Raw genomic sequence first — 19577 nt, 5'->3', positions numbered from 1 at the left:
ATAGCCTGTGATTTTTCAGGGTTCAGGATCAATTCAAATTTCTGTGACCAGGAACATACGTACTCCACTAGTATTTTGTTCCTTACTCTTTTTTTTTACTATTGAATGTATGATAATCTCTTAAATTTGGTTAAGTAATTTAATATAGCCAGGGGATCCAGGTTACATTGTTTCTTTGGAAAAACAGCCGACTCCCCAAGCTTACGAGGTAACTGTGTTGGAGTCTACTCTTCAAATGTAGGCCATTCGTTATCTCGTGAAAGAAGAATGTGGACTGAGAAGCTTCCCTCCCTCGTTATAGCCTGATTCACATGGAGATAGTTTACAGGAGTCAAGTGCTTGAAGTCTCTAAACTTGACACCACATTTGTGATCATACGGAGACACTAAACTTGAAACTATGTTCCATGCGTAAAAAACGCTGAATGTTGTATGCTTGGAGGTACACTGTTTTAATTTTTCTTTTTTGCGAACCATTTCTAAATTAATGTTTTGGACACCTTGTTCCTTAAGTTCCGTAACAAGTTTCTGAAATAATTACCTCTTGTTTAATTTCAAGAGTTTTATTATTTTGAAGTATTTCTCGTGCTGTATATTCCACGGAAGTTCGTACATTTCATGCACTTCTAAAAATAGGGTCTATATATTTGTTTTTATTTATTTATTATGACTTACAGGAAAGTAGGTACACAGGCTAGATGTCCATCAAAGCACCTTCTTCACAATAATTTAATTTATAATAATTATTGATAATGATTCACATGAACAGCAATTATAAAATAGCTACTACTACTACTACTACTACTACTACTACTAATAATAATAATAATAATAATAATAATAATGATAATAATAATAATAATAGTTCTTTATTTATACTCGCAGAGTTAAGGCCATAGGGCCTTAACAAATTATACAACCAGTTAAAATTTAACAAAAAGTTAAAGAACAGAATACTAACATATTACAAAAAATATATATGTAACTCATTACCAATATAAATAAAAGAAATGAAAACATGAAAGAGATATTGCTTGTTATGAGTAAAAAAAAAAAAAAACAGAAATTTAATAAATCGATACCGGTTACAAATTGCAGGGCCAAAATAAGGAAAAAATTTTAATATTTGTCTCGATCTAGAGATATTCAATGCCAAATTTCTTCTATATATTTGGAGGGATATAAAATGGAATTAGTTTGAATATTTCAACGGAATCAGTAGGGTATAATTTTTTTTGTTCATATTTTTCTGAGAAATATCATCGAGTAAGTCGTTCTTGTGTCATTGAGCGTATGGAAACTAAACATTCATCTCAATAACCTAGTTCGGAACTGAAACGAACAAGGTATTTTGAATATCTTATGGTATAGGAACCTAAGGAACTTATTCTGTATCAACTCGATAGAATGAACGTTGTTTTTGCAACGAGGATTCCAAATAATTATAGTACCATATTTCACTTGCTTTTAACCAGGTGTAGACCTAACCTAAAAACAGGTGGTAACCTAAATCATTTCTAATTACAAATCCAAGTGATTTGTAAGCAGAATTAGTAATTTTTAAAATGTGGGGAGTGAAAGTTAAATTAATCTCAAGTTCGACACCTAAATTAATTAGCTATTAATTTACACACCATACACGCACGGTATCCACAATATCTGCTTGCAAGTTGCTGCAAGTTAGCATTCATACAAGGAAAGTGGTGGAGTCAAGTTGATCACGTGATGGGAAAGTGGACACAAAAGTTGACGAGTTGTTAAGTCACATTCTGCTTGACCGCCAAGTCACAACTTGACTGTCTCGACCATATCATATGGGGAAAGTCGAAGGAAAGTCGAGTCGGTTTAAGCACTTGACTCCTGTAAACTATCCCCGTGTGAACTGGTCTTATGTCTCCACTTGCAGCTAGCTCATTTAACCTCCCCCCCCCCCATAAAGTTCTTACTCTGAACTAAGGTGCACGCATCCATTTACTTCCTCGAGATAAGGAATGACTTATATCAGAACTTTATTTAGATTTCATTAAAATATAACATTTCCAGGTCAGGACCTCTCATAACGACTTCCCGAAGAAAAAAAAATAATACGTGGATTCCACGTTAAGAAAAAAGCATTGAGCATATGGGGCTCTTCCATCAAATGACCAGTTTCCTTAGAAACATCTAACTACCACTTAGCTTCTACAAGGTACTAAACAAGCCCTATAAAACCTATAAGCTTCTTTCTTAACATGAAATACTCTATAGTAGCCTATCAAAAGCGAATAAGCCGCAAAATTAAAAAAAAAAAAAACGAGTTTTAATTATAAAATGAAGGTAGTAGTGTACCTCCATCTGCTGGAACAAAAATTTACTGCAAACCAGGCCACGTCATTGTATTACAGAGCACTGAATATTGTCGTGTAACAGAATGGACCAAGTCTCTCAACCAGTGAATTCAAAACCAGCCATGCAAGGAGAGACTTGGCTGTGTTTTTATTTTGAATCCTGCAACAATGTTAGTAAATCGGTAGACAACATAGGTATATGTTCATTCTTGAGATCGATATATTTCATTTCTACGATGTTGGCGACAAAAATTCTGAAGTTTTCCGCTGTTCGCAACACATCTTACGGAGTTTTGTATTCATTATGTTATTAAGAAAAATAAAATTGCAATGGCAATTCGTTTACTTTAAGAAAATATTAGCTTTATTTCAGAATTATTGAAATGTACCGAAGTACATATTATTATATATCCGTGCAGGAATTCTGCGTTATCATATGATGGATCTGTGGAGCGGAGAAAGTCTCTACGGCACAGGGATTCGAACCCGGATTTTCAGCTATACATGCTGACGCTCTATCCACTAAGCTACACCGGATTCCAATTCCTATGCCGGATTGAATCCTCTGAGTTTAAGCTCAAGCTCTTAGTTTTCCCTTCAGTGGACAACCCTCACGCACTGTGTCACAGATGTGTGACAGTGGCACAATGTCCAACACACTAATGTGCAGAGGTGCAATCAATAAGAGTGACTAGGTGGCCGGGATCCGACGGAATGAGCGCCGTATTAAATTACTGAGTGATTATATACGCATATCAAATTATTGCGATGTTCCGAAGTACATATGATATATCCGTGCAGGAATTCTGCGTTATGTTTTACTTCAGATGTTTTAGAATTTAAAATACGGTGCAAATGCATGAAGCTGCAACAAAACCAATTAAATCAAGGAGGAAAAATATTAATTACGAAATAGGTTTTCAATGTTAGATAAACTAAATTCTCAAGAATTAACTACGTAAGAATGAAAACAAACTACCTTAATAAAATTATCATCGGTTCATCTCTACAAGCTTCTCTCAATACTGAAAAGTTTGTCTTTAGTAGTAGTAGTAGTAGTAGTAGTAGTAGTAGTAGTAGTAGTAGTAGTAGTAGTAGTAGTAGCAGTAGTAGTAGTAGTAGTAGAAGTAGGTTTATTTTGCCTGGCAGAGTTAAGGCCATGAGGCCTTCTCTTCCACTCAACCAGGTTTCAATAATATACATGAAATACAAAATTAGATTACGAAACAACATAAAAGAAAATACCTTAGAAATTACATAAAATATAGTAGAAAATTACAATAGACAAGATCAGTTACATAATATAAAATTACAAATAGTAAGATCGGTTACATAATATATAAAATAAAGTAGAAAATTACACATAATCAAAATCAGTTACATAACATAAGGGGAATATACACACTCACACACACAATTTATAAGACCTAAAATGCTCGAGATAAATTCGACGATTAATTCACTTCAGATATACTATACAGTTAATATACTAATAGGAGAATACATGTGGGTTACAAGACATAAAATGTTGATTAGCAAAGTCGTACTAAATGGCATGCAAATACAAATGATTAGTAATAATGTATATCAAGATAATAAAAAAAAGAGAAAAAAAAAGAAGAAGAGAGAGAGGAGAAAAAAATAACAACTTGGTCATTTAAGACTATTTAGAAACTTCCGCAAGAGTCTAGTTCTGTTCATTAAAGACATTTCTAAGTGATTTCTTTAGTGATTTCACATGTCCACAAATCGCATTGCACTTGGTCTCTCTGGGTTTCTAGCCAAACACAACATGATCAGTGAGAACCATGTGAATATGCACTTTTATTTTGTAGCTGAAGGGAGGCGGTAAATAAGCAAGCGTCATTGTATGAGTTGTATTTATGATTTTAAAGGGAAAATTTTTCATCAGAAAAGGACAAAAAAGGGAAAGTTATAACCGAAGAAAGGACTTTAAAAAGGACTATATTACTCACCAAAACATACTTCAGCATATTGATGGATACACATAGCGCACACAATCTTACATTTATCTCTTCACAACACGAGGAGAGTGGTGCATTTGATAGTGTCAAACAGGACTATATTACTCCCTCAAAAGGGTGTTATTTTAATTGAAAACAATTCAGCTCATTCATGGATACACATAGCACACACAAGGATTTTTACTTATCGCTTCACGACAAAAGGAAAGTGTTGTATTTGATCACATTCAACATTTCAATATGTTTCAATATGATTTTCCCTTTTTGAATGCAGAATGTCTTCATAAACAGAAAATGACCACTCAACATCAAGTGAACCAGAGGTGAAAATTTTCTTTTTATTCTGAATTCTGAATCAGCATACTTCATTAGCAGAGAGTGTATGCGGGATAACTCAAGGAAAAGTGATGTTGTTTCGTATTGGAGTATATGACACGTGCCGCGTCGTCCGTCTTTTGTGTACCTGGCGAATACAGCAGCGAACAGAACGAAGGGAACCAGGTCCGTGCAGTTGTGTTATCCTGCTCAAGTATTTAGTACGAGTTGAATAGTGTAGTGCTGATCCATTCATAATGTCGAAGTCAAAACGTTAAATTCGCTCAGAGATATGAAATGCAATTAAGAAGTATGAGAGTGACATTTTATGTATTAACGAAGACAATATCGTGTGTAATGTATGTAAAATTGAAATAAAAACCAGAACAACTCAGGCTATAGAGAAACATTGCAACATACATCACACAGGATATGCGTTGAAATGGAACCTAAGGAACCATCATCATAATCATCATCATTTAGTTGTGCGAGTCTAAACGATACGTGCAACATGATGCTCGGTGCAAATATTCCTCTAAAGAAATTGAGTGATCCCCGTTTTAGAGTTTTTCTTCAGAAATTCTCTCGATACAAAACCTGTTTAAGCAATAGGCGAAGACGATTCAGTTTCGACAACTTGCGGGAATATATCGTCGTTTACTGCAACGCGGGTAATTGCATCAATGATGACGAGGACTGAACTTGCAAGGTATGTACTGCAGTACTATAGTATGTTATTTTTCTTTTCCTTCTGACTGTACGGATATACAGTAGCATGTTGACGTCGTCTGTTTACGTTTAAAACCTGTTAAGCCAATGGTCTGAATGAAAAAAATGTAACAAACAGTAAATGTGCACCTATATTCAACGATAAGTCATCCCGCATCCACTGTCTATTTATTAGTTTTTCAATATCTGGAATCAGAAGAAAAACAATATTTATTTTCGCTTGCTCAGGAAGTTATAGGCCTATCGGAAATAAATATAGGACAATTGTCTAAATTGTTTGCGATATTGTCCAAAAAAAAAGAACCAAAACAAGAGATATTTTTAAAAAGGAGGAAAAATGGGAATATGGACTAAAAAAGGAAAGTCAAAACCACGTAATTTTGTCGGTGAAAGATAGATTTGAACATCGTAATTAATTATTTCATGTTTCGTGTAGAAATAAAAAAGAGGATTTCCTTTAAAATCCGGTCTCTATTAATAACTCATACAATAACGTTACTTATATTCAGAAATTTATCTCTCTTGAAAATATTCATATTTCTAAGAATAATATTGTGACTTTTCTCTAAGTTTCTGTAAGAAACTGTAGCAGAATGAATTTAGTCTATGATCTATTAAAGCAGATTACCGCATTCTCAAATAAGAGAGATGATATCACAGAATTCGCAGAAAACTGTACAATATAAATCAATGAATTTTAAAACGTCCAGTTGCAATCGCATAGCTGTGGGGCTATGAATAGAATTATATTGGAATCGAGCCCAGGACTGCGACCTCTGACCTAAACCAGTTTGCTGCGAAACCCTCCCTCACTCCACAACCACTCTCAGACACAAACACACAAACTAACCCCCTCCAACACACCCGCTCCTGCATACAGACTTCTGGAACACACACATAGCCCGTTACTCGTTATATAGGCCTACCACACAAATCACATGCTATTAGAAGCAATAAATTATTATTCCTGTGAATACATGGTTTATACATATGCGATTCTGCTTGCAGCTTCATCCCCCTTCTCCGTTCCCCTCTGGTTTCCCCATATGACATATAGGGCAAGCTAACCAAATATGTCGGCTAGAAAAGGGGTGGTGGGTTGAGAGGAGGTGCACATTTTCCTGCAAATTCAAACGGACCTCATTACTCATTTTGAGAACCGCTTATTATTGAAAGGGGTTTAGGGTTGTTGGGTGGTTATAATTTCCTACAGAATGTTTCACAATCTGCTAAACATTGCTCACAGACCTCAAGGCTGATTGACAAGCTCGTACGAGCATAGGCAGTGATTTCATGCCCTGAAACATTTACGCTCTCTGTATGACTACATGGCAATATGAAATCTGGTTTCAATTGAATGCACATTGCAAGACAGTAGATAAAAGAATAGTCGTATTTTTCTTAGTTGGTTATTTTAAGACTCTGTATCAACCACTAAATTATTTAGCGTCAATGGGATTTGTTACAGCGAAATCATATTTGGCGAGATGAGACCGAGGATTCGTCATAGATAACCTAATATTCGCCTTACGGTTGGGAATAACCTCGTAAAAAATCCAACCAATTAATCAGCCAAAGCGGAAATCGAACCCGCACCCGAGTGCAACTCGGGACCGCCTTAGCCTACCGAGCTACGCCGGTGGCTCGTATCTTTTTTCAGTTTGTTATTTAACGACGTTGTATCAACTACTAGGTTATTTAGTGTCGATGGGATTGGTGATAGTGAGATGGTCCGAGGATTCGCCATATATTACTTGACATTCGCCTTACGGTTGGGGAAAGCCTCGGAAAAAACCCAACCAGTTAATCACCCAAGAGGGAATCGAACCGACGCATAGCGTGCAATAACGCAAATCTAACAGGACAAAATTAATAACTTCTCTGCATCCTAACGAACTGTTATCTAACTTTGTACAGACCTTATAGGTAGCACAAATTTTCTGTCTACAAACTCTACGTTTGTATAAGAGGAACTGTCCCTTTATACGGAGTGGTTTTACACAAAAATAATAACTTCTCTCCTATATAACTGATTTTTATGAAACATAGTACGGAAGTTATGGGTATAGTGTTATAGTGTACCAACTATATATTTTACGGCTTCATGAGAGAAAGTACCGTTTTACAGGGAGTGCATTTACACAACTTCTCTCCTACAGAACAGATTTTTGTGAAAATTTGTAGCATATATTTTTGTATACAAATTCTGATTACATATGTATGCTACCTGTACGCCTAAAAAAAGGGGTATCCATGTCACACGCCATGAAGGCACTTGGGAGGCATGGAGGTAGACCCCCATACTTTCCATGACCTCGGCACTAGAATGAGGTAGTGTGGTCGGCACCACGCTCCGACCGCCTTTTATACCCCGGGAAAGACCCGGTACTCAATTTTATAGGAGGCTGAGTGAACCTCGGAGCCGTTCTGGAAGTTTGGCAACGACAAAAGTTCCGTCAGCACTTGGGATCGAACTCCGGACCTTCCAGTCCGTAGCCAGCTGCTCTACCAACTGAGCTATCCGGCCGCTATAAAATAAAGGGACAGTTCCTCTTATAAAACATAATCAGCCTTTGTAGACAAACATATATTCCACCTGTAACTTCTGTATAAAATTTCATAAAAATATGTTAGATAGGAAAGAAGTTACTAATTTTGTTTAAATGTACCCCTATAAACAGATAGTTCATCTTAATGGAACCGTAAATATAGTTTGTGCACAAAAAATATAAGCTACCTGTTACTTCCGTACAATGTTTCATAAAAATCTGTTAGATAAGAGAGAAGTTATTAATTCTGTTTAAATGCAGGGTAGTTTTTCTTGTGCAAACATAATCAGAGTGTACACAAAACATATGTGCCACCTGTAAGGCAAGTAAAAAGTTTCATAAGAATCCGTTAGAATGCAGAGAAGTTAGGTCTATTAATATTATCCAGCTAGTGATTTGCGTTCTGATTCACGTACGTTTGTTAAGGTTAGATAAAAATGTTCCAATGTATTTTTAAACGATATTCGATGACATGTGATAATTTTTCAGGCATAAAACTCTCACACGGTGATTAAAAACTTCCTTATTCCATTATTCTTTTCTGCTATTAAGCCAAACGTGGAACAGATACCGCATGCCCCACGACTGAAAAAAAAATTAATTACTTATAAATTGCGCAAGAATGCGCAAACTTTAAAAGAAGGATTCAACACTCTAAATGATGCTGTATTAAATGGTAAAAGAATATTGTTGTAACCCAACGCGACCGACTGTATATTTGAAAAGTAAAAATTGATCACATAAATTCATACATTTCATAAGTAGGTATCTAAATTGTTATTATGAAAAAAAAAAAAAAAAAAAAAAAAAAAAAAAAAAAAAAAAGATAAATCATTGAAAAATATCTCAAAGTGATACCCTGCTCAGTCCACTGTTATCTTAGTGAAGGCAGTTACAATTTTTAGAGGAAGATATTTTATTATGGTTGTTGCTGCGGTTAAGGAATGGGTTATAAAGTTAAAATGAGCTTAAAACTTACGTGAAGATTTAATAAGATTGTTAAAATGCTCTGAATTAGGAAGAGAATATCAATTAGTAAAAACGTGTGAAGTGTGAAATAAGGTTATCAATTATTGTTTTTTTTCTCTCGTTGTCAGTAGGAGCGAATTTTTTTCCTCTAACAATCATTGTCACCTTAACAGATAAATTCTGTAGGGCCAAAAAATTAATCTTTACGTATATTCTTCGCCCAACAGTGCATATTTATACTGTGGAATCCCGGCCAACATGTCACTCAATTGAGTGCGCTCTTTGTATCATAACAGTTGGCTTAATATGTCAACACATACAACGAACATGAAGTAAGGCCGCATAGGGAAACACTAGACGGAGATTCGATCCGGTGCTGTGGATTGAAGTTCAGCGTAGCTCAGTAATTAGAGCGCTTGGTACGTAGAACCAAGAACCCGGGTTCAATCCCCGGCGCCGGAACGAATTTTTCTCCTCTAACAATCATTGTCACCATAACAGATAAATTCTGTGGGACCTAAAAATTAATCTTTACGTAGATTCGGAGTGGGAGTTAAGGAAAATGTTAGTATAGTGAATTTAAATAGAATAGTTAATTAAAATTTAAGAATAATGTTTTGAAAGAATAATAATGATCAATAGAATATACTGCATGACAAATAGTGAAGTCTTGCAGTGACTTGAAACGTATCAAATGCAAAAGGCTAAAGTAGAGAGAATAAGACTGGATGCAGGAAGGCCATAAAATTATATTAGTAAGAATAGAATGCAGGGAAGAATATGAGTGGATTGCGATCTGGGAGGAGAAACAACAGATGATGGATATTTAAGATCAGTAAGGAGAAAGGAACTGCTTCGGAGTGAAGTTAATATCAGGATTAGTGGAGTTATTAAACAGACTGTCGGGATTTCATATTAATTGTAGTAAATGTGATAGAAAGTTATGGTGGGACTCGAATACAAGAATGTTGTGGTACACCGTAACTGGTATAGATGTTGATGACAGTAAAAATATTATCAACAGTAATCTCACTAGAGGTTTTGATTTATCTAGAGAAAATCAAAACTCGAGTGGCATTTAATTGACTATTACACCATTAGAAGAAAGTATATAAAGATCAGAAGAAATAAAGTACTCTAATACAATAAAATATTAATTGACTTACTGACATTTTACTTCACTAATGTTTGCTTCACCAAAACGTTTGAACGGAGCCGCCATTTTTAGTTGACTGTCTATGCTGTAAACAAATGACGATCGCAAAGCATGTTTTATAGTACCATAAAGAATTTGCAGTTTGAAATGTTGGCGAACAAAGTAACAAATGGTAGGGAGGTGATAAAACAGAAGAAAGTATATAAAGATTATAAGAAATAAAGTACTCTAATAAATAAAATTGATATTAATTGACAATTCTATTTCACTAATGTTACCCTCACCAAAATGTTTGAACGGAACCGCCATTTTCAGTCGACTATATATGCGGGAAACAAGTTATGATCGCAAAGCATGTTTTATAGTACCTACCGTAAAGTATTTGCAGTTTGAAATGTTGGCAAACAAAGAAACAAATGCTAGGGTAGTGATAAAAACAAACAAATGCTAGGAAAGCGATAAAATTAAAGAAATGCTAGGGAAGCGATAAAACTGTGCGATAAGCAACCATGATTGGTTGAAAGACGTCCTTTCGTACAGTTTTATTGGTAAAAAGTAGTATGACGTAGTAAAAGTGTAATAGTCATTATCATTTTTATCATTGTGGTTATTTACAAGTAAGCAATATTAGTCTTTCGATTTATGATTGTTTATTAACAAATTGTAGTGAACTGTTATATATCTTAATTGTATGCTTTAAATTTTTCAATTGAAGACTTGAATTGACAAACATCCCAAATACACTGAAGTGCATTTTTCAGGAGACAAAGATAACTATATAGGCCTGGACATGGAATGTTTGTCACTTCAGATCTGAAATTGTATACACAGAAAGAAAAATATTCCACATAAATCACGTTTTACTGCTGAACTAAAAATATGACGTAATTATATTTCATATTTGAACAATTTCCACAAAACTTCTGTAATAAATACATAGGTTGGATAAAAAGTAATGGCAACACTGCTGTCACGTGACGATGGTGCTTTCGAGAGCTGCCAACTATGTGGACATGAACAAGGACTGTTAGATGAGTTAGTGCAGCCAGCGGCGACAGTACTCTGTCAATCTACTGCAGTGTGTAGAACGTTGACTTTCATAGGGATAGTGCGAGCGCCCTAAGACCATATTTACAAAACTAGAGCAACGTTCCTGGATCAAAATTGAAGTGACACGAGGTCTTAGTGCACAATAATGTTTTCAGGGACTGCATGAAGCATGTGCCGATGCAGCGTTGCCATATCGCACAGTGGCACGATAGGTTAAAGCGTTCCTGGAAGGCAGGGATGCCGTTCAGGACAACCTCCGTACAGAACGACCCAACTCCTTGCTTCCCTGTTGGATGCTGATCGCCGATGAACTGCGCGTGAGTTAGCAGCGAAAGTCATAAAACTATGCTCCACATTCTGCAAGACATTCTGGGTTACCGAGGTTTAACAATGGCACCGCTATTCAGTCGCACAGGCCTTGTTGGACCGGTACCAAAGGAAAGATGACGACTTTCTTGGAAGAATCGTCGCTATGGACGAAACCTGGGCTCGCTCATACGAACCAACCAAATTTGAAACGTCAATCAAATGAATGGAAGCATCCAGGTTCTTCTCGTCCGAAGAAAGTGCGCCCTACACAAAGTGCTGTGAAGGTGATGTTCATTGTGGCGTATAACATTGATGGGGTAATACTGCACCACTCTGTACCTCCAAAGCAGACGGAAAACGCGGACTACTGGAACATCCACTGTACTCACCCGATATGATCCATGCGATTACAATCTTTTCACCAAAGTGAAAGAACCACTGCGAGAGACCCGGTACAATACCAGAGATGAACTTATCCGTGCTTTAGGGCGGTCAATACGGAACATCAACAAAGATAGACGCGCTGATGGTGTACGACGCCTTCCAAACATTTGGCAAAAGGTAATAAATAAGGGAGGCGACTATATAGAAGGTATGTAAATGTTATATCCCTGTGAATAAAGCCATGTCAGAAATATCGAACTGTTGCCATTACTTTTTATCCAACCTAGCTATATATATTTTTTAAATTATACAAGTTTAACATATGACAACATAAAAACAAACAAACATGCAAACTTACGGCATAACGAGTGCTTAATTAATCATGAAAAATGAGTATAAGAAAACATGGAATATAATTAATAATAAAATTGATAGAAATAGCTCGCATACTTCAGTCAACACAGCTAATTAACACTCCAGAGAATTTTAGTAAATTTTTTAGTAGTTCTATAAATACAGGGTTCGCCAGGGAAACGGGCTATTTTAAAGTACGCGCTACAGAAATTTTGTAGGTGATAGAAGGTGCTTTTATCTGTTGTTATACAGAATGTCCATAAAATGAGTAACTATTTCGTGTTTACGCTAACTTACGAATGTTGTTGTTGTTGTTATAGTTTCACTACTAAGTACAATGTTGACTATTGCTGAACGTGTTGCCGTTGTGACATGGCGTCTGCAGGGTGTTCCGTACGATGAGCTGCGACGACGGTTTCAACGGAAATTTCGAAAGGATGGACCAACTAATAAATCCATATGGAGGCTGTTGAATAAGTTTCAACGAACAGGCAATGTTGCTGACGAGTCTCGACCAGGTCGACCTTCCACAAGCCCAGCTGACATTGACGCTATACGGGAGTCAATTGAACGGAGTCTTAAATCTGTACGTTGTCTTTCGCGTCAATTGCAAATTCCGAAATCAACAGTATTCTAAGTGCTGAAGTTCACTTTGAACAAGCGTGCATATCATTTGCAAGTGTTACACCAGTTGCATGAAGAGAACCTTGCGAAACGGATGGCAATGTGCATAGATTTGCTGTATTCTGTGGAGACTGATGATTTAATGTCACACGTGTTGTTCAGTGATGAGGCAACATTCCATGTAAGTGGACAAGTGAACCGGCATAACTGTCGGATTTGGGCCGACAAACCTCCAACGGATTTCACTGAGCATATCAGAGACAGTCCAAAGACCAATGTGTGGTTGGGAATCACGCAGACAAAGATCTATGGACCATTTTTTTTTTTCCAGAGAGTAGACCATTACTAGTGTCTGTTACTTGGATGTGCTGACAGAGTTTCTGCAGCCACAATTGGAACAAGATGGTATCGTAGGCACCTTTGTTTACCAACAAGACGGGACGCCTTGTCACTATGCGACAATTGTTAGGAAACACTTGAATGAAGTGTTTCCCAACCGGTGGATAGGACGAGGCGGCCGTAGACCATGGGCAGCAAGATCCCCAGACCTTAACCCATTAGACTTTTTTGTATGGGGATTTGTTAAATCCAAGGTCTACACAAGAAAAGTGTCTAACATTGATGAACTGAAACAAAGAATTCGTGATGCAGTGTCACTAATCACACCACAGATTCTGCGAAATGCATTCCGTGAAACCATGTCCAGAGGGAATTGTGCAGGGACATCAATGGACGACATGTCGAAAGGAACCAATAAGTGTGTATGAGTGAGGTTGTAGTGTACAATCGTCTTATGAATACAAATATCATGAACTATATCGGTTTCATGAAAATAGTTACTTATTTTATGGACACCCTGTATTGCCGAAAATATGCCATTTACGCAGCGTTACATGATCAGTCGCCATGAAAAAATGGAACGGTGCATAGCATGTATATTCAATCAAAGCGTTAAGTCTAGTTCACAATAAACCGGGAACGGAAACGACAACAAGAACTAGAACAGAAATAATGTTAAAATAAATGCATTTAAATGTGAGCATTCACAGTAGTTAATTGTGAATGCTCACATTTAAACACATTTAATTTAACAATATTTCCTTTCTCGTTCTAGTTGTCGTTTCCGTTCTCGGTTTATTGAGAACCAGCCTTTAAAAAGAGCGCCAGTTACGAGACTGCTAGACGAAATATTCGTACACATTTCAATATCGGACGTCATGATCCCGTGCCTAGCGCATATGCGATCAAATTAATTTAAAAAATATATATTAATATGAAATCTTTGAATATGGGAACCAAATATCATAGACCTTTACTTCTCTGCAGTTATAAAAATTTATTATTATTATTATTATTATTATTATTATTATTATTATATTATTATTATTTAAGGAGATTAGACTATACAGTTATTTGAATCTGAATTTGAAGGAATATTAAATCAATTAAAACCATACATTCTGAATCATACTTACTAAACCCATCCATTCGTTCAGATTTCATTTTCAGCCTTCAAAATGATTTTAATAGACAAAAGACATACCTAACCTAACTGTTGAAAATTTCGAGAAAATCTTAATATATTGTGCTACTAATTATGAAAACATATAACATGAGATTCTTATAGTCACACACATAAAAATGTAAAAATACTTACTTTCATTCTTAATTAATCGTTTTGTCGTGCATTTTAGATACCAATTTTTTTTTCTTGTCTAAAATTTAAAAATAGTGTCAATTACATAATTTTGTAACCTATTTTAGATGCCTAAAACGTTAGTTTTTCATGCCTAAAATTCCGAGGTCTAGTAATAAATGAGTATGGTATGAAAATTTCTCCAATTAATACTGAAGTTATGGCATTCAAAGGCACAGATCCAATACATAGCAAAATAGTTATGGAAAATTATATTTTAGAACAAGTTAATAACTTCTGATCCTATCTTATGAAGGTGAAAATAACATAAAGAAGGAAATCAAATATTACGGCTCTTAAATTACTGTATACACTAAACCACATTTAATACAACATTCTATAATAAAATCATATAAAACACTAGCCCTCCCGACTTTCCTATATACAGTGGTGATATTCGGCGGGTTTGCACCGGTTTCGGACGAAATGGGAGAACTGGTTATTAAACTTCTTGAATATCACCACTGCCTATATGGAAGTGAAATTTGGGTTCTCAAGAAGAAAGACATCAGTAGATTAAGATTTGTTGAAAAGAGATATTATGCGCCGAACAGTTGGATATGTTTTGCTCGACCATCAGAGAAATGAGAACATGTTAGAGGAACTGCACATGCAGCCATTAGAAGAAAAAACTTTTCAATTGTGGGGAAAGATGGCTTCAACTTGTGTCACGTATGCCATCAACTATGATACCTAATGCTGTATTACATTACCATTCACAAGGAAGACGTCGACTTGGCCGTCCACAAATACCCTGTATAGCTGACAACGAGGCCGAAAAAAGTAAACTTATGGCCTAAATTCGTGTTTGGTGGATGATGATGATGATGATGATGATGATGATGATGATGATGATGATGATGATGCTCTTAAATGTCTTAAGCATGCCCCCATGCAAGAGTTCGAAAATTCTTTAAAAATAATAAATATTCAAATGCTAAACGAATACAAAATTGTTTCAGAATCCAGTCCTTAACATGTATAACTGAATAATAATATAAAAACTCTAAGTTGTGGTCCCTTTAAAAGATCTTCCTTCTATATCCAAAGTCTTTCACAATTCTATCTCTGTTATCATTCAGATATCTCCATAATGTTCAGTGAATGCTGCAATGTCAATATGTACCTCAAGGGGAACTTGACGTCACATTGAATTTTGACTGAATGAAAGAAGAAAGAAGAGTAGGAGTGTGTTGGGAATGACGCTGCCTCCATCTGAATGTATGGAAATAGTACATAAATTTAATTTCTGAAAAAGGAAATCTACTTTGGTATTCGGTCCAAAATTGATTTCTGGATTTCATAAAGACTCAGCGGCAAATTGAGCTATAGACATTCCTCCGTCTCCTGAGCGACTATAATGTTGTCGGCTCTCGAGAGTCGAGCACAACAACCAGCTGCGAGCCATCGATCGCTCGACTCGAGATATCGAATCTGCAACCACGCTCACATGAAGCTCCTTTCTTGAAGAACCCAAGGATAGGAAAAACGTTAGCATGAATATTATGAAGGAAAAGAAATGTGTTCATAGTTTTAAAGCAATGCTATGGTGGGTAATAATAATAATAATAATAATAATAATAATAATAATAATAATAATAATAATAATAATAATAATTTTATTACTTATTTAAATTTATGTGCTTGACAACAGCCAATGGCAAATAAAAGTCCAGCACATAATAATAATAATAATAATAATAATAATAATAATAATAATAATAACTTACTTTGAAATATGTACCAATACATGGATTAGAATTATTTTATTGCTAATATTTAAAAAGTTCAAACTTCATCACTAAAACACCAATTAGTTGATATCAGTATTAATTTGAAGGCCAGACTTAACAAACATTCAAAGTCCAATATTTGCCGAATTTGACTTTTTATTTGATATAATGCTGTCTTTCGCATAGTCTACTATCCTGTAAAAAAGAATATCCCAAGTCAAATCCTAACCTTGTGTTTTTTAATCATACAAATATTTATTTCAGTACTCTTATATTATGGCCAGCCTACATAGTTTTTATCCTTTCCTGAAAACTTTACTACTATGAACTTAGGATGTTTGCCAATTCACGTCTCCATTTATGTCCGTAAGTGTGTCAATTACTGAACGAGTAGTATCTCACATAAACTACAGTATATATCTACCTATACCGACCGACCGACCAACACGCTAACGTCTCTACAAACTAAGGGAAAATAGCCTATATTTTACAGATCTTTTAAGCCATTTGCTTTTTTCTGAGAGTATCTATAGCCATATAGGCTTATAATATATTATTATTTAACTTTCAAAATTTGCCGTATTGCATCTAAGGTGTGTTTTCGTTGTAATTAAAAAGAATAATAAGCTAATCATGACACATAACAATATAAATCGTTTAAGATATTTTAAAAAACGTGGCATATTCAACTGAGAAAGTATATATAACAGTAAGATCTAACCAACAATTGGAAAATAATGTAACGTTGCATTCATATACGTAAATGCGATGTTAATATAAGTCTTTTTCTCCAAAAATTTGAACAATCAAATAGAAGGTGATAGACAGTATGAAATGCTTCGTTACATTTGCAAAGATAGTGAGTTTCGTTATTAATATGAGAACCAAATTCACCATGGCCTGATAGAAATTGAGTGACAATGTAGTTGGATGCCAGTAATTTACATATTTTAAGCCGATTTGAAACCGTGGGGAAAACAACTCCTTCGGATCCTGATCTTCCCACTTCCTTATCATTGTTTCCACTTAGTTGTTCTTTCATGAATGAGAAAGGATACTTAGAATATGCGTAGTTTAAACTAGAAGATGGAGTAACTATATATCAGTACTGGATGGCCATATTAGTAACAAGCTAGACTCCCTCCTCTAAACTGCAATTGGTTGTGGGTTTGAATTTCCTGTTACTTGGACTTTTATGAAAGGTTTGCATTAAGTCAAATTTCAAGTAACTCCATACATAATCGTGGAACTTATCTCGTCAAATACAAGGTGGACACAAAGTCTCGATTCATTTTTTAGTAAACGTTGAAATTTCTTTATTGTTTCAGATTAATCTATTACTACCCTGATTGTTGAAGAACAGGTGGCTATTGGCGGTACTCGAATGCGCATTTTGACATATGCAGAAGTGCAACAGGAGTTTACACGTAAATTTCGAAAACCGGTGCCAAACATCCGACTACTTGTCAATAAATTTCAGAGGGCAGGAAATGCTGCTGATGATTCTGGTAGACCTTCTAAGCCCAAGCATATTGCGGAACGTATTCGAGAAGCCATCAAGAGGAGCCCTCAAACATAGAGTTGTTTAAGTAACCAGCTAGATATGCCAAGATCAACTGTTTGAAGTTCACACCGAAAAAGCAACTTATGACATTCAGGTGTTGCACAAACTAGACGACGAAGATTATGGAGCTTGTAGGCACTGTATTATGATTTAATTTAAGCCAAGGTCAAAAGTAAATGTATGACTTAGGTTCACGAAAGCCACTGTTATGTTCCTGTCATGTTCGCAGAAGCTACCATTACAGGTAACGTCACATGCTTACCTCAACATGCGGGAATAATTTATTGAGTCATAACCTACCGCAGAATTACATTGTTGACACCATTATCTTTCAGAAAGATGAAGCACTCACTCATTTTGCGTTAATTTTGAGAACATAACTCAAACAACGCTTTCCCAACTGAAGAATAGGCAGAGGTTCAACACAAGTATAGCCGAGATCATCATGTTCATCTGATTTAACGTCCTTAGTTTTTTTTTTTTTTTTTTTTTTGTTTAAACGATTCAAAATAAATTCGTACGAATAGCTATTTTATTGTCATATGTGGTTTATAATATACCAGCCATATCATCTCTATAACACACTGGTCAATGCTACATGCCCAGGATATTGGCTTATCCCCTGAATGGTATTTCTGACGCAATAATACATATTTTCGTCTGAGCGCAGTTATTTTCCTTAAATGTATTACATATTTTCAAAATGAATTAATGCACAATTTTGGGAAGTTTAAATTAAATAAATTATTTCTGCAGTCATTTGAATGCCCGATAATCTTCGATGATCATAGTCATAAAATATTGTTCCTGAAAATCCAGCAAGTGTGTAAATAAAGCTTCAGTAATTGTCACTCGGTTACAAGGAAGTTTATGCCGTAATCAATAATAATGTTTTTACTTACCGGTCCCGGGGTCGAGTTGAACCTCTGTCTCGACATTGAGGCCGCAACGACTTAGGAACAAGAGGGACACCAGACTGAGCGAGCACACGAGCAACAGCAGGCGCGTCAGCAAGCGCATCCCGAGCACGCGCAGCATCACCGCGCGACGCTTCCTGTAACACAATCAAAGAAACGCACTCTATAATACGATTCCTTCATTCTTATTAATGTCTTGTAATAAGACACACAAATAGAACATGTTGTGTAGCTGCGAGATATCTATTTCACAGGGGCGAATGCTAGTCACGAAAGTCAGGCTTTCTCTTTTATTCTTAGGGGAAGATGGGAGGATATAAAAATTCATAATTAATAAAAATAATCAGACCCACATAAATAATTTATTTTATAATTATGAAATCATTATGAGTCATGGATCATATTCGCTTATCAGATGTAGAAGTTCGATGTAATATGACAAACATGGCCAACAAAACAGTTTATTTAGTTTTTTCGACCCTGCCAACCAATGCATATTGTTGTATTGAGCTGCACTGAACGAGCGCACATATTCCCTATGTCTGTCTTCTCTTGAATAGTCCTTCGGGAAAATGGATTTAATAATAAGGTTTCAATAAACATAATTCCGAACTCATTGCAATACTTCAAATTAATGTTTAAGAATTAATAATACATGCATTCCGCTCATACAATTACATTGCACTAGGAAATCACAGCACAATCCCGCTGTCAATAGTGGTCTGTGTAATGTTAAATAGTAGTTGGTGTAGCTCTCGGATCAGAGCTTCAAACAACACATAACAGAAGCATGTGCTCCTAGGACGGACCAAGGAGGAAGGCACTTGCACGCGCATCATAATCTCGCTATTTCTACGTCTTTCCTGTAGCTCCGAGAAACGTGCAAGCGGTGCGATACTTGCGGTGTGCAACCTGCG

The 19577-nt window shown here is 35.8% G+C and overlaps 1 protein-coding gene across 3 annotated transcripts in view; it reads right to left on the bottom strand.

Annotated features, from left to right (window-relative positions):
- Positions 1-18793, bottom strand: part of Csgalnact (Chondroitin sulfate N-acetylgalactosaminyltransferase) — a 1311749-nt gene extending 1292956 nt beyond the window's left edge. For all 3 annotated transcript variants that reach the window (XM_069823988.1, XM_069823987.1, XM_069823986.1), the window contains exon 1: positions 18646-18793. In XM_069823988.1, the coding sequence (XP_069680089.1) occupies positions 18646-18781 (136 nt within the window). In that variant the 5' untranslated portion in view covers positions 18782-18793. The remainder of the gene's footprint in view (positions 1-18645) is intronic.
- Positions 18794-19577: the final 784 nt, after the last annotated feature.

The sequence above is a fragment of the Periplaneta americana genome, chromosome 4 (genome assembly GCF_040183065.1).
Source record: "Periplaneta americana isolate PAMFEO1 chromosome 4, P.americana_PAMFEO1_priV1, whole genome shotgun sequence".
Classification (NCBI taxonomy): domain Eukaryota; kingdom Metazoa; phylum Arthropoda; class Insecta; order Blattodea; family Blattidae; genus Periplaneta; species Periplaneta americana.
The sequence above is the reverse complement of the archived record's forward strand: the minus strand, read 5'-3'. Positions and strand labels throughout refer to the sequence as shown.